The following is a 25,260-nucleotide window of genomic DNA, read 5'->3' on the forward strand; positions in this document are numbered from 1 at the left end:
ACCTCCTCATGCCTTTTGCACACAATGTATATAGACTTTTTTTTCTACTGTGTTATTGACTTGTTAATTGTTTATTCCATGTGTAACTGTGTTGTCTGTTCACACTGCTATGCTTCATCTTGGCCAGGTCGCAGTTGCAAATGAGAACTTGTTCTCAACTAGCCTACCTGGTTAAATAAAGGTGAATTTAAAAAATAAATAAAAAATTAATAATGATTTATAGTTTTTTATAAGATAAGTTTAATGGTAGCTAGCAACTTAACTTGGCTTACTGCATTCGCGTAACAGGCAGTCTCCTTGTGGAGTGCAACGAGAGAGAGGCAGGTCGTTATTGCGTTGGACTAGTTAACTGTAAGATTGGGTCCCCTGAGCTGACAATAATAAAATAGGCAAAATCGGCATCCAAAAATACCGATTTCCCATTGTTATGAATACTTGAAATCGGCCCTAATTAAATCAGCCATTCCGAAATAATTGGTCGACCTCTAATACAGAGATGGGTATGTACAGGTAAGTGTCAAAATAAAGGAGACACTTAAATAAATGAGAGACACAAGAGAGCAAGAGGTGAAGTGAGGTGTTTTACTCTGTCCACGAAAATAAGCAGACGAATTGAGGAATTTTTGTGTGGAGGTCAATGAGAAAAAGTATTAAAGTTGGTCATCAAACTGAATTGCTAATTTGCTTTGAGAGGCTTATTTGATCGAATAGAAGTTTTGTAATGGTTCGCACTGATAAGTGAACGCACGCATGTTGGCAACTTTGAAAAATGACTATCGGGAGTTGTGCCCGTTGTCATAGCGATCATGTATATAACCCGTTTTAGCATGAACATTGCCATTGAGGGCTTCCATCATTTTAAAGTAGGTGGGGATTCCAATGATTTGAGAGCAATCAGACAATGAAGTAGAAAATTGACTACTTGAAAATGAAGATAGCATGGGCAGCACTATAAAGGCAATAATGGCACAGATACAAAGATGTATTTCCATTTTTAGAGCAATCACTGGAATATCTTGTCAATATAATAGACATGTATAATGTGTGTGTGTGTGAGTGAGAGAGTGTCTCAGTCACCAGCTCTCAACCAAATTGAACACTTGTGGGCAATTCTGGAGTGGCACTTGAGACCGCATTTTTCATCAACACCAAATTATGGAATTTCTATGGACGAATGGTGTCGCATCCCTCCAACAGAGTTTCAGACACTTGCAGAATCTATGCCAAGGTGCATTGAAGCTGTTCTGGCTCATGGTGGCCACAGCTCTATTAAGATACTTTTTGTTGGCGTTACCTCTATGTTCTGCTGTAGGTTCAATGGCACAGCCCCGAGAGTCTATTTACTACAGTAATGTATGCCTGCTTGTATAAACTGTGGAGTAAACTGAATATCTACTATGTTTATGTATGTAAGCTTGTTTGTTGTGGATGCCAGGAAATAAATTATGCAAGAGAGAGAGAAAGAGAGAAGAGGGAGGGTAGAGGGAGAGGGGGGATAGAGAGCGACAAAGAGAGAGAAAATATATGTGTGGTATTGATTTCATATGACAGAGAAGTACAGGGCTTCCTTCCTAGCTCTAGACAACTAGTATTAAATAATGCACACTGATATAGCCTCACATAATCCCATAAGGAGGAATACTGCATCACATCATCTCATAACTAAGCACCATAGCGAGATGGACACCAGTCCAGTTAGATACTACATATTGCACTTACATACATGTCCCAAAGAACTCCACTGAAATACAGTGGGGCAAAAAAGTATTTAGTCAGCCACCAATTGTGCAAGTTCTCCCACTTAAAAAGATGAGGCCTGTAATTTATCATCATACGTACACTTCAACTATGACAGACAAAATGAGAAGAAAAAAAATCTAGAAAATCACATTGTAGAATTATGCAAATTATGGTGGAAAATAAGTATTTGATCAATAACAAAAGTTTGTCAATACTTTGTTATATACCCTTTGTTGGCAATGACAGAGGTCAAACATTTTTTGTAAGTCTTCACAAGGTTCACACACACTGTTGCTGGTATTTTGGCCCATTACTCCATGCAGATCTCCTCTAGAGCAATGATGTTTTGGGGCCGTTGCTGGGCAACACGGACTTTCAACTCCCTCCAAAGATTTTCTATGTGGTTGAGATCTGGAGACTGGCTAGGCCACTCCAGGACCTTGAAATGCTTCTTACGAAGCCACTCCTTCGTTGCCCGGGCGGTGTGTTTGGGATCATTGTCATGCTGAAAGACCCAGCCACGTTTCATCTTCAATGCCCTTGCTGATGGAAGGAGGTTTTCACTCAAAATCTCACAATACATGGCCCCATTCATTCTTTCCTTTACACGGATCAGTCATCCTGGTCCCGTTGCAGAAAAACAGCCCCAAAGCATGATGTTTCCACCCCCATGCTTCACAGTAGGTATGGTGTTCTTTGGATGAAACTCAGCATTCTTTGTCCTCCAAACACGACGAGTTGAGTTTTTACCAAAACGTTATTTGACGGGCCTGGACATGTACTGGCTTAAGCAGGGGGACACGGGGAACACGTCTGGCACTGCAGGATTTGAGTCCCTGGCGGCGTAGTGTCTTACTGATGGTAGTCTTTGTTACTTTGGTCCCAGCTCTCTGCAGGTCATTCACTAGGTCCCCCCGCGTGGTTCTGGAATTTTTGCTCACCGTTCTTGTGATCATTTGACCCCACGGGGTGAGATCTTGCGTGGAGCCCCAGATCGAGGGAGATTATCAGTGGTCTTGTATGTCTTCCATTTCCTAATAATTGCTCCCACAGTTGATTTCATCAAACCAAGCTGCTTACCTATTGCAGATTTAGTCTTCCCAGCCTGGTGCAGGTCTACAATTTTGTTTCTGGTGTCCTTTGACAGCTCTTTGGTCTTGGCCATAGTGGAGTTTGGAGTGTGACTGTTTGAAGTTGTGGACAGGTGTCTTTTATACTGATAAGAAATTCAAACAGGTGCAATTAATACAGATAACGAGTGGAGGACAGAGGAGCCTCTTAAAGAAGAAGTTACAGGTCTGTGAAAGCCAGAAATCTTGCTTGTTTGTAGGTGACCAAATCCTTATTTGTTTTTTTCCTCATTTTGTCTGTCATAGTTGAGGTGTACCTATGATGAAAATTACAGGCCTCTCATCTTTTTAAGTGGGAGAACTTGCGCAATTGGTGGCTGACTAAATACGTTTTTGCCCCACTGTATATCCAGTAACTATAATTTATTGAATATGGACAATGATAAAAAGATGAGTCCTCTATCTCTATGGCCGGTTGTTGACACACGTATCTGCCCTCTCATTGGCTAGAATGGTAGCACCAGATCTAGCGTCCTCCCACCTGCCTACCATCTTTGAGGATATGTATTGCCATTGTTAAAGCGGTCACTGGAACATCTCGTCAATATAATAGAAAATCATTATTTTAATAAACTATTTTTTTGTAAATAAAGTACTATAATATAAACGACGTGGGCACACCTCTAGTATGGACCAATGGCTGTCCAGAATAGGATCCTGGCTATGACATCAAGCTCTAAAAGAACAAAAAAGTTGGCATGGTGCACATTCCACCTCTGGCTAAATGGTCGCCATGGATAAAAACTGTGAAAATAAGAGTTAAAAGAGTTAATTTACAGGGGAAACAAAAAAGGTATTAGAACCTAGTTTGGGAATAGAGTTGTACCCACAATGCAACGGGCCAACCAACCAGCGCTATACAGATCATTAAAGCAATCTAAATATTGTATCCAATTCCTCTGTTTACTTTTTCTAATTCAGAACAACAAGACACTCATATCTCATCTGCCATGTTCGAAAATTCTAAAGCTCTGGTGGCTTTGCCCCGTTCAACCCCACTGTTTGTTTAACTACCAATAGGATGCTTTGCTCAGCTTTTGACAAATACATTTTCTGTGTGTACTCCTATATGAGTGTAAACAATTAGTATATTGAGCCTAAACACACACAGAGAGACCCGGGTCAGCAGTAAATGTTTCCTGATGAACTGAGATCACAGAGAGTACGTAGTACGGCAGTTCGCAGAAGGCCTAAGGATGCTACATGTTTGGATTGAGGAGTTGCAACCCAATAAATAAATAACTTGATTAGAAATAGAAAGAAATAGATTTTTAAAATGTTCCATCGTAAGTATTTAAGCGTTTCAGTCCATTTGAATATAAGATTGTACCATACTTCATCACTCTGATAATACAACTCCTGGCTATGTCCTACCAAATAATCACATTGGAGTTTTGAATTAAAGAGGCACTGCATGAAGTCTTTATCGTTGTCCATATGGAAATGGTTGACTATCTATGCTAGTCCATAAGGAAGAGATCACCATCTAATACAGTTTATAAATTGTGTGGGAGCACGAGAGAGAAAGAAAGAGAGGCTGAAATAGTCAGGCAAGCAGAGAGCTCAGAGATGAAACACCACTAGCGTCTCCTAGGGAACGTTGTGTGTCACTGCAAGTCAAACATTCAAACAGCTCAAGAGTTGAGATGACAAGAGGTCATCCTCCAAACACACCATCTAAATTGTACATCACCAAGCAACCGGGATTGATAGGTTAGGCAGCTCAGTTGAATATGGGTTATTTGTATCAGTGGTATACTGCCAATATACCATGGCTAAGGTTTGTTCTTAGGCACGATGCAATATTGGCCAAGTATTGACCAATATACCAAATATTGTCCATATTTGGTCAATATTACGTCGTACCAAAACCCCAAAAAACCCAGAGTAGCGTATTGCTATTATAAACTGGTTACCAATGTCGTTAGAGCAGTAAAACTAAATGTTTTGTCATACACATAGTATACGATCTATTATAAACTGGGTGGTTCAAGCCCTGAATGCTGATAACATAACATACCACGGGTATGACAAAACATTTATTTTTACTGCTCTAATTACGTTGGTAACCAGTTTATAATAGTAATAAGGTACCTCAGAGGTTTGTGGTATATGGCCAATATACTACAGCTAAGGGTTGTGTCCAGGCACTCCGTTATGCGTAGTGCATAAGAACAGCCCTTAGCCGTGGTATATTGGCCATATACCACACCCACCATGCCTTATTGCTTAAGTATACCACAGCTGTCAGCCATTCAGGGCTCAAACAACCCAGTTAATAATACCAATTCAGTATCTGTACAGGATAGATTTGGTCAGTGACACATACTTGTGACACACCCATTGCTTTTGATAGATAGGAGTACAGAGACACTTCCAGTCGTTTGTTTGATTGGTAAGCTTTTAAGAACACACCATATTGGTCTATATTTGATAGGTGGGTATACGGAGATTCAACACACATCTGTTTTTGATTGGTAGGCTTTTAAGAACAACGCAGTCTGTATTCGATAGGTTGGAATAGAGCCTACCTGTTTTATATTCTCTGCCAGGAACACAAAGTATGCACTGCAGAATCCCAGCTGTGTCAACACCAGGAAGAAGTTGACCAGGTGCCTAGAAGAGGACAGGGGGACATGACAGGGACAGATAAACATGTTAAAACAGCTCTTAAATATCTGGATGACTTATACGATGTTAGAATACAGAAGTTCTGTATTACCATTCTACTCTTTAATATTTTATTCTATGAACATGAGGGCATTTTCACTGCTAGCAAGCCATTTTTATAAAGTAGCAATAAAACCTAATCAGAATCCTGTCTTGACTCCTCCTCTAGCCTGTCTCTAAATATGTTCCTCACTATAGCTGGTGATTAGCTGATCCAAAATGAATCCGCATATCATATGTAAAACTCAGAAATCTGGTGATTACACACTGATATTACCGCCGTTGTAGCCAGGTAGTACGTTACCGCCGTTGTAGCCAGGTAGTACGTTACCGCCGTTGTAGCCAGGTAGTGCGTTACCGCCGTTGTAGCCAGGTAGTACGTTACCGCCGTTGTAGCCAGGTAGTACGTTACCGCCGTTATAGCCAGGTAGTGCGTTACCGCCGTTGTAGCCAGGTAGTACATTACTGCCGTTGTAGCCAGGTAGTACGTTACCGCCGTTGTAGTCAGGTAGTACATTACTGCCGTTGTAGCCAGGTAGTACGTTACCGCCGTTGTAGCCAGGTAGTACGTTACCGCCGTTGTAGTCAGGTAGTATATTACTGCTGTTGCTTACAATAAGTAATGAAAGGTTTCATTAAGATATATTCAATGAAGTCAAACTGAAGCCTTTGAGAGGTAGTGCCGAACAATCAGTCATTCTCAGACCACTACTCAAACCTTGTATTATGTTCAAACGCTACATTAAATGCACTTTTTCCTCATCTATAACACTTAAGCAACAGTAAGCATTCTGCTGAACCAAAACAGTATCTATGAATCTCAAATGTAAGGCTGTGGTAGTGAATTTAAGTGAGTTAGCCCCAATCAAAGGAGAGTGCTGTTGGATTGTCAGTTGAGAGTCAATTCATAAGATGCACTTCATAAATGCAATCCATTATCATGGGGGAGTCGCGTAGATTAGAGCTTCCCCTATGTCAAGCATGAGCACACAGCAGACGAACCTCAGTACTGAACTGACTGTAGAGATATGTATTGTTAACCATCCCTCCTTTAAACTTCAAACTATGGCTACCATCCCAAACTGCCTGATTTACCATCATCGATTCTTACCATTAGGCCCTTGTTGACCTTTGGTATTTGATTAGGATACCCATTAGCTGTTGCAAAAGCAGCAGCTACTCTTTCCGGGTTCCACACAAAACATGACATAATACAGATCATTAATAGACAAGAACAGCTCAAGAACAGAACTACATACATTTCTGTCACAGATATGAGGGATTTGAATAGCTTCTAGCACCCACTGGCTCTAAGAGGAGTCATGTGACTACAGCGGTGATGGGTCAAAAATTGACCTCCAGATGAAAAGAGTTCTCATCTCACCTCCCAAATCTGGCACTCTTCCTGAAGCACTGGTAGGAGCTGTGCTCCATGGAGAAGGCCACTGTGTCACTGTACCCTAGGGGAGGTCTCTTCAACCTGGGGGAGGAGAGGAGGATGACTGTCACACATTTTTAACATATTTGGTGTCACAGAGAGAGGCACCAAGAGATACAATGACAAGAGGAAGATGGACCACAAGATCTGAGGGAATTAAAAGACAGAAAGTCTCTGCGGTCCTGTTCTGTCCTTATTGGGTAGGCAGAGCGACAGACAAGAGGACAACAGAAAAGAGAGAGAGAGAGAGAGAGAAGGGGTGGTAGATTGCTGGAAACCAGACAACGGAAGATTGAGACGGCAGTCTGAAAGCGAGTACATTGTGTTCTGGTTTGGATGAGGCGATTACAATATATTACATTACAGTCCCATCACTCTGCTGTGGATAGTCACTCTCTCCAACGCTCTGTTGAAATAATCACAGTGATTACTACTGTGTAGATGTCATTTCAGGTGACAGTTTTGAGGTGACCCAGTTTTTGTAAATACATCCCATATTTATTTTCCCATCATTACAACACTGTATACAGCCATAATATGAAATGTTTCTATTCCTTTGGAACTTTTGTGAGTGTAATGTTTACTGTTCTATTTATTAGATTTTTAGGTATTTTACTTGCTATTTATCATCAATTTTGTCATTATTATTATTATAAATCATTATTATTACTACTGTAGGCCAATTTAATAATCTAAACCGTTTGTTTTATTTTTAAATAGCCTATACAAAAAGAGTTTGTTTCATTTTGTTGAGACATTTTCATTGGCTAAATCAAGTTCAAACTTTCTTTAATTTTGTGCTCCGTATTTAGATGAAGGTTAAAAGTAGGCCTGTTGTAGAAGAAATAGCATTAGCCTATTGCTGTCATTTGTTGGGTAGGCAATTGACTTTGTTGATAATTAATTTAATGCCACAATATAAGAACCTACTTGTATTTTCCCTATAAACAATGACTTGACTTACTTTTGATAATAAAGTTAAGCAACTTTTGTGAAGGTTTGGTGTGGTATGGCTATTATTAGGCTTAGCTACAGCAGGCCTATGAAGGCAGTGTGCACCAGAACTTGGGGTGAAGAAGAACTTGGGGTGAAGAAGAATTCTTTAGGAGAGTTACTAACAATATAATGGTTCTCTTTTTAAAAATACACTACCGTTCAAAAGTTTGGGGTCACTTAGAAATGTCCTTGTTTTTGAAAGAAAAGCACATTTGTGGCCATTAAAATGACATCAAATTGATCAGAAATACAGTGTTGACAATGTTAATGTTGTAAATTACTATTGTAGCTGGAAATGGCAGATTTGTTATGGAATATCTACACAGAGGCCCATTATCAGCAACCATCACTCTGTGTTCAAATGGCACATTGTGTTAGCTAATCCAAGTCTATCACTTTAAAAGGCTAATTGATCATTAGAAAACCCTTTTCCAATTACGTTAGCACAACTGAAAACTGTTGTCCTGATTAAAGAAGCAGTAAAACTGGCCTTCTTTAGACTAGTTGAGAATCTGGAACATCAGCATTTGTGGGTTCAATTACAGGCTTAAAATGGGTAGAAACAAAGGACTTTCTTCTGAAACTCGTCAGTCTATTCTTGTCCTATGAAATGAAGGCTATTCCATGCAAAAATAGCCAAGAAACTGAAGATCTCGAACAACGCTGTGTACTACTCCCTTCACAGAACAGCGCAAACTGGTTCTAACCAGAATAGAAAGAGTGGGAGGCCCCGTTGCACAACTGAGCAAGAGGACAAGTACATTAAAGTGTCTAGTTTGAGAAACAGACACCTATGTAGATATTCCATTAATCAGCCGTTTCCAGCTACAATAGTCATTTACAACATTAACCATGTCTACACTGTATTTCTGATCAATTTGATGTCATTTTAATGGCCACAAATGTGCTTTTCTTTCAAAAACAAGGACATTTCTAAGTGACCCCAAACTTTTGAACGGTAGTGCACATTCTGAGCGAACATTTATGAATTTGCCTTCTTCTGTACGCCTATTTACCATCACAAACCGACGCAAATAAAGAGAATGTCTTCAATTACATTTTCAACCTTTCCCTGACCGAGTTCGTACCACCTACATGTTTCAAGCAGACCACCGCAGTCCCTGTGCCCAATAATAACACTAAGGTAACCTGCCTAAATGATTACCGCCCCATAGAACTCACGTCTGTAGCCATGAAGTGCTTTGAAAGGCTGGGCATGGCTCACATCAACAGCATCCTACCAGATACCCTAGACCCACTGCTATTCGCATACCGCCCCAACAGATGACAAAATCTCAATCACACCTCCCTTTCCCAACTGGACAAAAGGAACACCTATGTGAGAATGCTGTTCATTGACAACAGCTCAGCGTTCAACAACATAGTGCCCACGAAGCTCATCACTAAGCGAAGGACCCTGGCTCCTCTGTGTTTGTGCTTTCACTTGCAGAATGGGGATAGGTGCAGCTGATTGGGTCATTAAGGTGACAAGTTGCACCCCTCTCTCTCCCTCTCATCACCATTTTGTTTTGTGATCTGGTTGATTATGTTTTTTGATTCGGTTCTCCCTTCAACACATTTTACCTTCATCCATGCATCTTCATTACACCCCTCACATGCCTACTGTCACAAGTCACAGGTTAGTTTCCCTTTGTAGTTTTATACTTTGTTACTCCTTAACTGCCAATGTGTGGACTCCCTTGCTTGTCACCATCTAAGAGCCAGGTTGTGACAGGCACACCTTTTCCCCCTCAACAGACTGAGAAGATTTGGCATGGGTCCCCAGATCCTCAAAGTTCTAAAGCTGCACCATCGAGAGTATCCAGACCGGTTGCATCACCGCCTGGTATGGCAACTGCTTGGCATCTGACTGTAAGGCACTAGAGGGAAGTACATTACTGGGGCCAAACTTCCTGCCATCCAGGGCCTATATAATAGGTGGTGTCAGAAGAAAGCCCCCAAAAATTGTCAGAGACTCCAGTCTCCCAAGTCATAGACTGTTTTCTCTGCTACCGCACGGCAAGCGGTACCAGGGCACCAAGTCTATGACCAAAAGGCTCCTTAAAAGCTTCTACCCCCAAGCCATAAGACTGCTGAACAATTAATCAAATGGCCACTGGACTATTTACATTGACCCTCCCCCTCCAGTTGTTTTGTACACTGCTGCTACTCGCTGTTTATTATCTATGCATAGTCACTTCAACCCTACCTACATGTACAAATTACAGACTAACCTGTACCCCCGCACACTGACTCGGTACCCCCTTTACATAGCCTTGTTATTGTTATTTTATTGTGTTACTTCTAATTTTTTACTTTAGTTTATTTGGTAAATAGTTTCTTAACTCTTCTTGAACTGCACTGTTGGTTAAGGGCTTGTAAGTAAGCATTTCACAGTAAGGCAAATTAAGTTTGATTTAAGCATGGTCCAAACACACCATGACAGTTGTGAAGAAGGCACGACAACACCTTTTCCACCTCAGGAGACTGAAAAGACTAGGCATGGGTCCCCTGATCCTCAAAAAGTTCTACAGCTGCACCATCGAGAGCATACTGACCGGTTACATCACCGCCTGGTATGGCAACTGCTCGGCATTGACCGTAAGGCACTACACAGAGGGTAGTGCGTACAGCCCAGTACATCACTGGGGCAAAGCTTCCTGCCATTCAGGACCTATATACTAGGCGGTATCAGAGGAAGGCCCAAAACAATAGTCACCCAAGTTATAGACTGTTCTCTCTGCTACAGCACGGCAAGTGGTCCCGGAGCACCAAGTCTAGGTCCAAAAGGCTCCTTAACAGCTTCTACCCCCCTTTGTTTTTACACTACTGCTATTTGCTGTTTATTATCTATGCATAGTCACTTTACCCCTACCTACATGTACAAATTACCTTGACTAACCTGTACTCCCGCACATTAACTTGGAACTGGTAGTCCCTGTATATAGCGTAATTATTGTTATTTAGTGTTACTTTTTTCATATATTTTCATCAAACTGCATTGTTGGTTAAGTAAGCATTTCACAGTAAGGTCTTATACCTGTTGTATTCGGCACATGTGACAAACCAAATTTGATTTATATCTGAATAGCAGTAGTAGCCTGACAAGTATAAAGTAATCCATGTCGATGTCAGGAACATACGCCAGCATCTCTTTCTTTCTCTTTGTGTCTCTAAGACTAAGCTTCTCTCTTTTAATATTTATTTAGTAAATATGAATATCACACAGTGGAAGCCTATGCATATAGGCCTACAGTATATGTATGCAATGCACTGATGCATTTATCGCTCAAATCTCGGACAGCTGAACCGTAAGGTGGACCACTATTGTTTTAGGAAGTAAAAACCAATATAATGTTTTGAATATGTTACACATTAAGGACACGTAGCTGCAGATCATTTGGTCAATATCGCTTGTTTATTGATGGCGCTGGAAGCACCCATTTGGAGGTTTCCTTTTCTCTCTCCCCTTCTTTTGGATCTGAACAGGTCTCTCGGATGCGAACCAGCAAGGGTGTTTCCCCTGTCCTTTACGGAACAGGTCTGTCTGTCATTCAGAACAGCTCTCAATATTTTTTTTTATTATTTATGCATATCGTGGTCAGGTGGGAAAGCCACCGATCCAACTTTTTGGACCTGTGAAGACCTCTAGCTGGTTGTTATCTGCTCTCAGCACTCACATGGATTTAGACAATAAAAAGCATCTCTGTCTCTCTCTCAGAGAGAAAGAAGGAAGAGAGAAACAGATACAGAAGAAAAACAGAGACAGAGAGGAGAGAGACAAGAGCCGGAGAGAAGAGACAGAGAGGAGGAGGAGAGACAAAAAAAAAAAAAAGAAACAAAACCAAAAAAAAAACCGAATAGAGAGAGAGAGAGAGAGAGAGACACCGAGATAGAGAGATACAAAAAAATAAAAACCGAGAGAAGAGAGAGAGAGAGAGAGACACACCGAGAGAGAGAGAGAGAGACACCGAGAGACAGAGAGACACCGAGAGAGAGAGAGAGAGACACCGAGAGAGAGAGAGAGAGAGAGAGACACCGAGAGAGAGAGAGAGACGGAGAGAAACCGAGAGAGCATGAGTTGACAGAGCGGCTGGGTCCCTGACGGTTAAGTGTTTTTATTAATGTAATTGTAAGACATATGAAACACCATGACAGACGAGGGGCTTGTCAGCGAGGATGCTGCTAAGGGCGTGGTGTGTGTGTGTGTGTGTTATTACCTCTCACACAGGTGGTGGCTACAGTTAACCAGGATGTGCATACAGTGAACACAGACCACACCCATCAGCACCAGGCAAAGAGGCCCCACCTGGAGAAATAAAAAACACAAAGAACAGACTGTGAACATACTGACAGTAACATCAACACCAACTGAAACCAACTGTGAACCAGACAGGAACACTACAGAAAACATCAGTCCATAGTAGTGCAAACACATCAGATATAACCCTGAGAAATAGGCTACTTCTCACTTACACACAACCAGTAGTGGGATAGCGCTGTGATATTATGTCACGGAAAACATCATTTCACATAACGGTGTTGTGATTGTTATTTTGATAGTAATTTTGCCCTGTTAAGTTTTGTCCTTCACACACAAGATCTCTGTCATGTGACATGATATCACACCATCATTATGAGACAGCACAAAGGAGGGGAAATTAAGCAAGAGGATACACAACAACATTTTGGTTCCCTTCTCAACCTAGATACAATAATAGCACTGGAACATCATCTAGTCTATGGAGCCTGACAATTCTGTGGGGAAAGTCGAGCAAACGCACTGTAACCCCGGCAACGTCATAAATGTGACATGCAGGCTCTCTGTTTCACTGGTATGGTAGCAGTGTCAGATACATTCTATAGGAAGAGAGACTGCAGATTCTTTCAAACAACAATTTGAATATAAGATTTGAAAAAAATGAAGCCATCAACCATCACTAAGAATAGTCCGAGTTGAAAGCTCTACGAACAAGTTCTCTCTCAGCTTTTATAGAAAAGTCCAACCTCTGTCTATGTGGCAGTTAGCAGACGTGTGCAAACAGGGGTGAGGAACATAGTGTTTAAAAGGTGTTTAGCTCATCTGTGTAGATTAAGATAGAAGATGTTGCCACCATTGTCTGTTCCTTCCTGCATGTTTTCATACAGAGGAGTTCCTACAGATAGTACAAACGGGATGTCACATACTGCAGTCGCACCCGGCTCTTATCTGTACGCCCAGACTTAGAACTAAGTCATACAAGACAACAAGCCAGCATCAGGGAAAAAAACACTAGCATTAAACAATGGATAATTCTCTAAGTAAAAACAGCATAGTATGTCTAATTAAGTCATTTTCCACGACAAGTGATCTGTGCCTGCTGTTGGTCTGAAGCTAACCTCGTTCTCAGTCTCAATTGCAACAGAGCCGGCTGGGAGACGAGATTAGTCTCTAGTTTACAAATTGACCTGATTGTCCTTTCAAATAATGAGAATTGTCTAGCCTGATCATATCCTCAATTGTCCGTTTAGCAAATGGAGGATTCACAGGAAAGATATAAGACAAACTGATCTGAGATCAGCCAATAGCCAGTGCCACAGCTGCATAGCAGGCAGACACACAGGCAGGTTTATACCATGGTGCTGAAGCATTGGTGGTGGAGACTAGTTTGATGAACACCAATCTGTAGATTGATGCAGTTTCTTTTCTGAAGCAAGGATTGCTTAATCAGCTAGCAAATATTCATCTGATATCACATCCATGACAAACAGACACAGTACTTTAAACCAATGTACATGATTGTGTAATTGCACACTCATCCATGTGTAATACTCAGAGATAACAGGTGTGTGCCCTGCCCAGTTAGCAGGGGCAAACCAGGTTGATAAACATACAATTCTACATACAAGTTACTATGACCTTTGAACTGTATGACACAGAGGCCCAAATATAAAACCCCAAATCAACTTAACATGAGCCAGGAGCCACAGCAGGGAATCATTGTCTGTAGACAGAGGAATCTAGCAGGTCCATTGACACCACGTACAACGACTCCTAACTCTTCCACAACACTACATTAACACACCTGAAGGCTTGGAGCTTAAATGCCAATGTGTGTATTAATTTGTACAAGGTGTGTTAATTTCTGCTCATCTATTGTACAGACTGGTCCAGTAAAACACACAAACTGAATTGCTGGTTAAATCAAACAATGGAATCGTGGGAATGATCCTATCATGTGTTTTATATAATTACTTCCAATGAACATTCAGATCAGAGATAACCATGTAATACATATGTATGCATAACCCATACAGTCAATTAATGTTTCTTGCCTTGCTTTTCTGTTAAAGCATTAGTGAATCCCAATCATTTTTACCAAACAATATCAATAATGTATAATGCAATGCTGTAGGCATGACACATCGCGCAAGTTCTCTCAGTAACTTTACAACCAAGCCCAAGTTTTCTGAAACACTTCTTTGCCAATATAGTGGGTTCCCAGCCTTTTCTCTGCCTTGACTCACACAAGAGATTGTTAATTTTTTCTACTCAATAAACCAAAACAATCATACAATGTACTTACAGCAGTACACAAAGACACTAATGTAATGTAAAGTGTGACCCAGCCCTGTTTGTGTTATGGTGTGCAGGGTGTAAAGAGGCAGGTAGCCTAGTTGGACCAGTAACCGAAAGGTCGCTGGTTTGAACCCCAGAGCCAACTCTGTGAAAAATCTGTTGATGTACCCTAAGGAACTTAACCCTAATTGCTCCTGTAAGTTGCACTGGATAAGAGCATCTGCTAAATGACTCAAATGTAAATGTAGTAATCCTAGTGGGACATAAGTTACTCACTATGACCCCTGCGTTGCGTACTGCCAGGGGAAGACCCAGCAACCCAGTTCCAATGTTCCCCTTCAGCAGGTGGATGAGAGCCTGAGTAAACCTGTGGAAAACAGAGAGGGTTCGGAATAGGGGTCCACTCTGAGACCAATGTAATTTGATCTTGAATGGCATGGGAGTCAAACTCAATTCCTGATGGGCCTCACTATCACAGACCTGCAGTACAACAACTCTATCCACTAATAGAGAATGCCTCTACGTTTCAGAATCTGGCATTTGAAGTGTTTCATGGTTGAGGTAGTTGAGAGGTGTGTTAATTTACGTGATGCCCTGGTGGCTGTTTCCCAGCTCATAGTGTCTGACAGGCAGCAGCTCTGGATCCTGGTCCTCTTCAGAGTTCTCCTCCTCCTGCCCTACTCCTCCAGGGTTCTCGATGAGGGGGGTCATCACCTCCATGTCTGGAAGGGTTAACCAGGAGGTTAGAGGTTAAGGTCAGTCACTAGTTCACAGTTTTCCTTAATCTAATGCTCCCTCCCAAATCCAGCCCTAAACACCTAGCCCCTAAGCATCTGAACAGATAGGTAATAGCTATATTTTCAACACCTTTCATGAATTAGTGTATTAGTATACAAAAGATTAAGAACACCTGCTCTTTCCATGATAGACTGACCAGGTGAATCCAGGTGAAAGCTATCATTCCTTATTGATGTCACTTGTTAAATCCACTGTGGCATTATTTAAGATACTCATTGAAGAGGTAGGGTTTCAGATGTTTGGCCAGGGGGCAAAGATCAGTTATTCATTCTATTGCAATCCTATTATTTAACCTTTGAGCGGGTTCACTCATGGCAACCTCAACCTCCAGCCACACAGAGGGAAAAGAGAAGAGACCATGGCTTGACTTCCTTCTTTGCAAACAGCCTCTTGACTCACTCTACCCATTTAAGAAACTACAATATCAACATAGTTGCTCCTACTTTCTCTGTTTACGTTGACATTGAATGTCAATGGACTGTTGACATTGAAATACTACCAGCTAAATGTATTATTAGACTGACTCAATTGTAAACTATAATTATGTCCTCTCTTTGTCCTTGAGAATGTGTTTTTAACAATAAGAGCTGGTCTAACACCATGCTCAAACCGGACATGCGAGTGCGCAAATTGATTTTATACCCCCACACCAAACGCATACACGACACGCATGTTGAAATATCAAAACAAACTCTGAACCAATTATATAAATTACGAGACAGGTCGAAAAGCATTAAACGTTTATGGCAATTTAGCTAGCTTGATGTTGCTAGCTAATTCGTCCTAGAATATAAAACAGTGAGTTGTTATTTTACCTGAAAGGTCCTCTACTCCGACAATTAATCCACACATAAAACGGTCAACCGAATCATTTCTAGTCATCTCTCCTCCTTCCAGGCTTTTTCTTCTTTGGACTTTATATGGCAATTGGCAACTAACTTTCATAATAAGGTGTATTACCACAACCAACCTAAATTCATCTTTCAATCACCCACGTGGGTATAAGCAATGAGGAGATGGCACATGGGTATATGCATCTAAAAGCCAATGAGGAGATGGGAGAGACAGGACCTGCATCGCGTTCTACGTCACAAATAAAAGCAACTTCTATTTTAGCGCCTGGCAACTGACACGCTCGTTGGCGCGTGCAAGCAGTGTGGGTGCAATGATTGAATAACGTGTACATTCACTTTGCAAAACTCGTGCACGTGACCGACCGGTGTGGTCAGCATGTAACACCATGCCCAAATCTGACGCATCACGTGCTATAGCTTTGCTAAATAAATGTACACATACATGTTATTCAATCATTGCACCCACACTGCTCACGAGCGTTGCCATGCCCCAACATAGAAGTTGCTTCTATTTGTGCCGCAGAACATTCTGCCTCTCCCAACTCCTCATAGAAACATATACCCACGTGCCATCTTCTCATTGGTTTTAGGAGCATATACACACGTGGGTGATTGAAAGATGAACTGAGGTCAATTGTGGTAATGCACCTTATTATGAAAGTTAGTTGCCGATCGCCATACAAAATCCAAAGAAGAAAAGAAGCCTGGGAAGAGAGATGCCTAGAAACTATTTGGTTAACCATTTTATGTATGGATTCATTGTTGAAGTAGAGGACCTTGTGCATTTCAGGTAAAATAACTCAATGTTTATATCCCAGGACAAATTAGCTAACAACAAGCTAGCTAAATAGGACAAATTAGCTAGCAACTGCAAGCTAGCTAGCTAAATTGCCATAAATGTTTAATGCTTTTCGACTTGTCCACAAATTAATATGGTTCAGAGTTTGATTTGATATTTCAACCTGCATGTCATGATCACGTTTGGTGTGGGGGGACAAAATCAATTTGCGCACATCCGGTTTGGGCATGGTGTAAGTCTGAGGCAGCAAAGAGGTGTAATTTTCTGTAAAGCACACGAGAGGTTGTGGCTCACTCACTGTTGGAACAATTTAGAGAACATTTTAGCTGCATGTGTCAGATCTATTTAAACCACTTAAAACCAGTCCGCTAATGTTCTTCACTAACATAGAAAGAAGAACATTGAGGTGGAAGCTCAAGGCTATAAAGACACTACATCATGGACTCTTATTTCACAGGATCCAATATTTTTCTTTCAGCAGCTGATGCTTAAAGCTCAGATCAGATGCAATGCAAAGAGTTGACAAAGATGCCATGCAAAATGGTGGAACCAGGAGTGTCAGTCAGCAAGCGTTGAATCTCGAGTATAAGTCTCTCATAATGTTATGCTAATAACTACTGGATTATTACTATCATACTAGTATTATTACTAAGAAATGTCATATTGGTAGTTAATTTAATGAGTTTCTCTTAAACCTTTAATAGATTAATAGCAAAGTCTTTAAATGGTTGTTGGACAGCACAATATTGCATGGGCTGCTCTAGTCTACTGGTTCCCAACCATTTTTCTTACTATACCACCAACTGAATTTTGCTCTGCCTGGAGTAACCCTGAAGCCCCCACTAGACCTAGACCTATGGTCTCAGGACTCTTCTCAAGTACCCCCTGTGGACAGGCCTAGTACCCCTTGTTGGGAACCACTGCTCTAGTATCGCACCAAAAAAAGAGGCTACTGTGAGGGAGGGAATAATGAATCGGTTTCCACCAAAAGGTTGAAATGACAGTTGTTCCCTTTAATTCCAACCCCTAAATAACAGCGTCATCATCATTCCCAGAGAGGCTAGTAGCTACCTAGCTGTTGCGAAGGCATCCTCCACCGGGCATCTGGGCAGCAGTCGACACAGACAGTCCTGTCACTGTGTGGCGATTAGCCCTGGCCAGGAAAGGGCGAGATGGGTAGGCTTGCTGTTGGTCCACTGATACGATAATATATGATAACATCAACAATGTTATTGATTCATCTTCACAACACTATTGACACGTTGTCATTTGGCTTGCTCGTAGTAGACACCAGCAAGCTCCGTGATATTAGACATTGTAGCTAACTAAACTAATAGCAGTTTAGGCCTATCGCATAATATATTGCAACGTATCTAAACAGAACGTGCAATTCACTGGTTTTGCAGTAAATGTTGTGGGCTAAAATATGCCGTCAATGTAAGAAACGGGGTATAAATCAGTGCTATTGTTGTTCGAACGAACAGACAACAAATAAAACGTAGCCAGCTATCAAATCTGTAGCCGTACTATTATGGATACACTAACAGCGACAGCAGTGCTATTAACGTGGCTCTATGAATGATGTTAATGTCAGTTAAAGCTAGTTACATTGTAGTCTAGTCATAAGCAGTGTGGGGTTCTGAATGATCCTACCAAACTGCCTCGCGGTTCAGAGTCAGGGCAATGATAACTTGCTACTTCGGTCGAAAGCTGTCAAAACCCAGACGTTCCTGTCGAGACGTCCTGTTGTTCTTTTTGGGTGGATGTTGAAATGACGGGAACACTTCCATTGAGTTTATGAATTCATAGCTGTCCTCTTTGGTTACAATTTCATTAGCAGGTTGAAATTCTCCGGATTAGAAGGCGTAGAACAGCATATTTTCCTTAGCGGACGAGATGTTGAAAACGTCACACCCGCTACAATTGTCAACCCGGGAGGGGGAAATCTTAAAGGAAACGTGTCCACATATTTACGATTCCTCTTGCAGTTGTGAAGTTATTTCGCTTCGTGCCTGAAGTAGCCCTAATTAGAGTTGAGTTGACAGTCATCAACTCTTCACCCCTGGCTGGCTGTATCCCTTGTAGTGATTGCAGTCCCTGTACAAATCTGATGACATGTGAGCTGAACGAATGCCCTGGTCCCATATTGGAACAGTGCAGTACAATAGTGCAGCTATTTTTACACACATGACCAGCCTGGTCTCAGACTAGCCATAACGTAGTAAATGTAAATCCGGGATACTCAGTGCCTTTCTATGTTTGCAAACATTGTCGCACAAGAGCGATGTGTTCAAGTTGGTGGCGTCTATTTACATGTTGCTTATAAGTGCATTTCACACTACTTTTGGTTTATAATTGGATTTTAAAGGCTTGTATAAATGTCTTAACATGTTTGTCATCATCGCAAATCAACTGCATTATACTTTTGAAAAAAACACTTAAACTTCAACCAGTAAAATGTCTCTTTGTAGCAAAAGCTAGCCAGGCTATATCAAGTGTTAGAATTCTAGCTAACAACAGTTGTATCCAAAATAGTTATTTTGCAAAGACCACAACCAAATATAATCTTAGCGACTGTTCAAGCAAGAATCAAAACATCATTGTAAGAGTATGAGAACCCCAAAAAGTTGTTTTGTTTAGAATAAATAAAAATGTAAATCTAGGCTATGATAAATGGGTGCAGATGGCAATGGCATTCTTACTGCAGTCAAGAGTCACGCACATCTGTCACGTATGGCAAAAGGGTCTATACTAAATGGGGTGTTCAGATGTACACACAGAATAATATGAAGTTATCTGAGACTAGGTTGTAGCCCAGCAAGCAACAGGTCACACTCACACAATCTGCTGTATGTCCCTATATGTACCAGACCAATGTTTCCACTGTACTCAATTTGCTATGGGGGTGCGCCACGGCAAAATCATTGCCACTATGCAACCAAAACAATATGGAACATGAAAACATATTTCTGCTGAGGCGCAATTGAAGATGCTAGAACATTCCACTTTTCCTCTGCAAACAAAACAAGTAATTAATAGAAAAATCAAACAACCCCATGGTATAATAGTTTATCCATTTACCTAGTCGGCTTGTTGTTGTGTTCTATGCTAGATAAATATTCCTCTATTGGAACATTCATGTTATAAGTGCCACGGGGAGGCAAACATGCATTCTGACAAGCAAGTCAATGCACAACAATTCTTGCAATTGCAAAAACAGCCATTTTAATGTTTTTTGTTAAAAGGAGAGGAATCCCAGCTTTCTATTCCTGCTTTATTTATTTATCAACTCCTAAATATGAGCGAACTGAGCCTTTTTAAACCCAGGGTTTTTAGCAGAAGAATGGTTAAGCACGAGGGGAGAGTGGGGCTAAATAGAACACTGGTCAATCGTAGGGTGACTTGGGGTACAATGCCTCTCTACCTTAAAATAATTTCTTTGGAATGACTTAAATTGTGATGAGACAGATATTTTCTGTTGAGCAAGAGTATTAGAAACCAGGGAAAGTGTTGGGGGGGGATTGTTACATGAAGTGGTTTCTGTGAGAAGTACAGGCAGGGGACTTTTTACCCCAGGTGGCGAGTTACCCTGAGTTACCCTGAGTTACCCTAACAGCTAGGCCTACATTACATTCAGTGTTTATGCAGGTTTTTTGGGTCATAAAATTCATCAATATGATAATAACTAGTTAAAAGATCTCAAATGTGATCTGGCTAATGATTTTGAGATGAGGCTCAAGATAGGCACAGCGGTCTAAGGCAAGAGACGTCATCACAGTCCCTGGTTTGAATCCAGGCTGTGATTGGGAGTCCCGTAGGACGGTGCACAATTGGCCCAGCGTCGTCTGGGTTTGGCCGGGTAGGCCGTCATTTGTAAAAAATCATTTGTTCTTAACTGACTTGTCTAGTTAAATAAAGGTTCAATTAAAAAAAATTAAATGCCCAATAGGGTAAATGGAGATAGGCTGAAGCATGGGGTTGCCAATTTATTTGCACTTTGCTGCATCAGTTGGGCTAAAGGTGATAATGTTTATTGCTAATAGCATACCTGATATTATGGACCATGCATTGGCCATATACTGTACATGGCCCAATAGGTTAAGATATTTTTTACAAATAATTTAACCAATGTGTTATTGGGTTAATTTCTGGAGGTGGAAATTCTATTTTAGATGGTGTCAGCATACTCATTTCATTTCGGAGTAGAATGTCCTCTTAAAAAGTCACCTGAACTGAGCTCCTCAGTCCTATAATTTTTATGGAGGACTATCTTAACAATTACCCAAACATAACAGACATATGTCTAGGGGTGTCTAGCCATCCGATCAACAGAGGGCCTGGCTAGGCATAACCACTAAAAACAAAAACTCTAGTCCAGGGCTTAAATGATGGAAAGGGTTCTCTGCTCTAGAGGTGTAGGAGCTGCTGTCAGTTACAGTCCAAACTACTAGGGTGTCAGCTGGCAGGAAACTAGGGGGAACACTTGACTGCTTACCTAGTAGGGCACCCGGGACACCTGCATGTCTGGTGACAGGGGAGCTAAGGACAGGGGCACCATGGCCTGACTAATAACCAAGGGCAGGACACTGGCAAGTAAAGGCTGGCAGACAGGTCCTACTACATGGTCCAACAACTGACTCAGAGGCTGTTGGGGCTACCAGCAGGGAATCTGTACTAGGGGCAGACTTGTCAGAGGAAACAGTCTCTAGGGCTGACACAGTCTGAGACTCAAAGGGGGAGTGCTCTGGGCTCCATTGGCAGGAGCTGGCTTGATCCCTAGAGCAGGGCCAGGTAGTAGCTCTACGGCGGACAGCCTAAAGGGCTCAGGCTCTGACGGAGACTCCCCAACCGGATCAGGCAGCGAACCTCCAGACCAAGGGAAACTGAGTCTTAGGGTCAGGAGCCAGATCTGAGCTGATAATCGGGCTGAGCCGAGGTCTCATAGCAGGGACAGACATGTTCTCCAGAGAAGGCAGCAGAGCTCCCCAAGCAGGGTGTGGCTATGGACCCTGGGCTAGAGCTGCAAAGGGTTCTCAACAACTGTCAGGTTGGGGCTCCCCGACTGAGCCAGGGTGGATCTCACAGGCAGGGACTAACAGGTTGCAGGTGAGATGACTGAAAGTCCCAGAAGTCAGGGTCGAGCTCTGGCCTCTCAGGAGGCGTCGCTGAAGGTCTCCGATGAGGAGCAGGCGGAGGCTCCCCTATAGAAACAGAGAAAACCTTGCTGGCAAGGAATGGATGGGACCTCAGGGCAGCGGCTAAAGCGGCCCCTGTGGAGGAAGCAGTGGTGGGCTCCCACTCAAGACCAGGTGGGGGCTCCCCAACAGAGCCAGTGTCTGGAAGCCAGGGCCAAGTGGAGGGCACATTGCTGGAGATTAACTGGGCTCCTCATCAGGAGCAGGTGGGGGCTTGTCGTTGGCTTCTGGCGAAGCCCCCCTAACTGAAACAGGGATGACTTTCAGTCTAAAGCCAGGTGGTGGCCCCTGGGTTGCAGCTGGTAGGAGAGATACTGAGACGAGCTGAGGATCCCAAGGCTGTGGCTAGTGGCAACCAGGGAGATGCTGGCTGATGATCTGCATCAACGGTGGTCTGTGGGCCTGTGGCTGCAACACGATGGTTCTCTGTTGCAGAATCTGGTGACCTGAAGACAGGGCCAGGTTGTACCTTTAGGTCCAGCTGGGCTGCCCGGGTAGCAGGCAGCAGGTCTAAGATGATGGAAACAGGATGGGCCCTCATGGATGGAGAAAGCTGCTCCTCATGCCTGACAGACAGTGAGTCTGACTTGACAGAGTTAGGCTGAGCTCCTATAGCAGGAACAGACAGGAGGCTGGAGCACAGGGTAGGCTCGGCCCCATAGTCAGTGGCATACAGGAACCTGAGGGAAGAATGAGTTAGCTTTGTTGGGATCAGCAGTAACCTTGGGGAAGGTGGCAGACTGGGCCCCATCTTCAGTAGCTGGTCTAGGCTCCAGGACAGGGTAGGCAGAGCCCCTGTGGCTGGAGCAGCTAAAGAGTCCACCTCGTTGACTGACTTCGGCTCTGTAGCAGGAGCGGGTGGCAACTCTGGAACAGTGGCTGGCTGCAGACTACTGTTGACTGATGGGTCCTTCGTGGTGGCAGACTGAAACACCTTGTCAGGAACAGGCTGGATACCCATGCTGAGGGTGAACTGAAAACCAATGGCAGGGACAGGTAGACACACCCTGGCACCATCAAGGGGCTGATACTCCACACTGAGAGTGTCTAGGAGCTGACAGGTGGGTATTTCTCTTAGCTGGACCACTGGTGGAAGAGTAGCCTCCTGACAGGTGGAGTGAGTGCTGGGACTGAGAGAACTCATAGCTGCTGGAGGAGGCTCTTGGTAGCCACACTATAGGCTTGGAGTTACTCTGATGACATGGCAGTAATGACTCAACACATGCTGGAGACCACGTTGGGGGCCACTCACTGTCGTCATACGGTCCATCACAAGCCGTATCTTCTTCGTTGAGTGATGGCTTTGTATGTTCAACCAGCCCTGACGCGGGCCGTAGTGGTGTCAGCTAAACTTTATCTGCTGGAAGGATACCTCGGCATGAGGGCTCTTTAGGGGCTGGCTTAGCAGGAGAGACTAGCTATAGACTGGGATGTGAGCTGTGGCAGCACGGAGAGGAGGGTCTCGGCTACCTGTACCATCTCTTCTTGTTTCTCACGTAGCAGAGTGGGCCTGACCTGCATAGCTCGCTGGGACTGCCACAGCTGGCCTCTATCTTGCTCAATGTACTTTCTCACTAGCTCGTGCTGTGTAGGTGGCTTCCTGTGTTCACAGGGACTGTTGTAGAGCATGGACAGACCTGTATGTTGCTCCTTACTCTGCTTACTGTGGCTCATCCTTCTGCTCTCGTGGGTCAGATGAGGGTTTAGGATGGCCCTGTACTCTCTGAAAGTCTCCCACTCATCTGGAGTTGTGTCCCATCTGGCCTGGCTGGAGAGGAAGGGGCTGGGTGGAGTGAGGGGTGTCATCTTGGCAGCTCCCTCCATGCGAGGCTGAAGGTCATCTTGTCCATGTACATACTGTCCTGTGCTCGTATAACTTGGATAAGGTGAGGATTGGTGCCTTGGATGATCAGACCAGGTCCAGGCCTCCTCGGTAACTCGCTGCATCTTGATCCTGGAGTAAACACCTTTATCCGGCTCGAACAGATCACAATGTTAGTGAGGACTTGGTGGACTGTATATTCTTTAGGTTAGGTCTTACTTTATGTGTTCGCTCCCATGTGCTGGTAAGGGCACAGATGACAGACAGATCAATACTACAGTATGACAGTATGTAGTATGGATAGGCTAGGGCACTTAGTGGTCTGGCAACTTGCTTCAACCAGTGTGTGACTGTGTGGTCTGCAAGTAAAGAGATAAATAAAGATACAATAGTAAATTACAGAATACTATCTCCAATTCACATCTCTTATAAACAACATAATATGACTATGATGATTTAATGCTATACAGGACCATACAATTTGACTGTGACTGCACTAATTTGAGATCAATGGGGTGCCGCAGTACGTGTATTACAAAGCATAGCCCCATCATATTCAGTACAGGGCTACAACTGCACAATGAACTTGAATTCCTAGAAACAGTGAAATACAATACCCATATAATGATGTGCCATACACGTATACAATTACAGGGTATATAAACAACGCACTGGGGGACATTATTATTTACAAATACAGGGTTAAACGTATGAAATGATATGACAACTAAAACAGTGCCAATCAGCTCACAATAGCTAAGTGGCTCGCAGTATAAACTACGAATTAGCATAACCATAAATCTGACATTATCGCCACAGAGTGCATCTTCAGACATAAACCGCTGAAAGATATGAAATGTGTACTTACATATCAACAAGGGCGCACACTGTCCTTGGCTAACACAATGAAGCCTAACTGGTGAGAAAACACAAGGATAGCTGGAACTTTCTCTCACTTCACGTCTCTCGAGCTGATCTTCTCTGAGCTGGAGATCGCCCAGCATGCTCTGCGCCACTTCGCCGATGGGCGGAGGTACAGCTCTGATATGAAGAACTAACGTTACTCATATGATTAACCAATTGGATATGACAAAATTGGGGAGTAGAAAGGGGGGGACATATAATAAATTAACCAGTGGTGTAAATTAGTTAAGTAAAAAACTTGAAAGTACTACTACTACTACTTTACGATTTATATTTTTTACAACTTTTACTTCACTACATTCCTAAAGAAAATTATGCACTTTTTACTGCATACG

The 25,260-nt window shown here is 42.6% G+C and overlaps 1 protein-coding gene across 2 annotated transcripts in view; it reads right to left on the bottom strand.

The window, feature by feature from the left end:
- The window catches only part of slc36a4 (solute carrier family 36 member 4), a 231,089-nt gene extending 206,066 nt beyond the window's left edge, over nt 1–25,023 (bottom strand). Inside the window, exons 1-8 of one of the 2 annotated variants that reach the window (XM_031791123.1) lie at nt 24,870–25,023; nt 18,638–24,360; nt 18,056–18,137; nt 15,120–15,255; nt 14,810–14,900; nt 12,195–12,283; nt 6,925–7,020; nt 5,402–5,486 (exon numbers count right to left, since the gene is read on the bottom strand). In XM_031791123.1, coding sequence (XP_031646983.1) covers nt 5,402–5,486; nt 6,925–7,020; nt 12,195–12,283; nt 14,810–14,900; nt 15,120–15,255; nt 18,056–18,074 — 516 coding nt within the window. In that variant the 5' untranslated portion in view covers nt 18,075–18,137; nt 18,638–24,360; nt 24,870–25,023. Of the gene's footprint in view, nt 1–5,401; nt 5,487–6,924; nt 7,021–12,194; nt 12,284–14,809; nt 14,901–15,119; nt 15,256–18,055; nt 18,181–18,637; nt 24,361–24,869 lie in introns of both variants that reach the window. The other variant, XM_031791122.1, reaches the window with a different exon arrangement.
- Nucleotides 25,024–25,260: the final 237 nt, after the last annotated feature.

The sequence above is a fragment of the Oncorhynchus kisutch genome, linkage group LG15 (assembly GCF_002021735.2).
Source record: "Oncorhynchus kisutch isolate 150728-3 linkage group LG15, Okis_V2, whole genome shotgun sequence".
In the NCBI taxonomy this organism is placed as follows: Eukaryota; Metazoa; Chordata; class Actinopteri; order Salmoniformes; family Salmonidae; genus Oncorhynchus; species Oncorhynchus kisutch.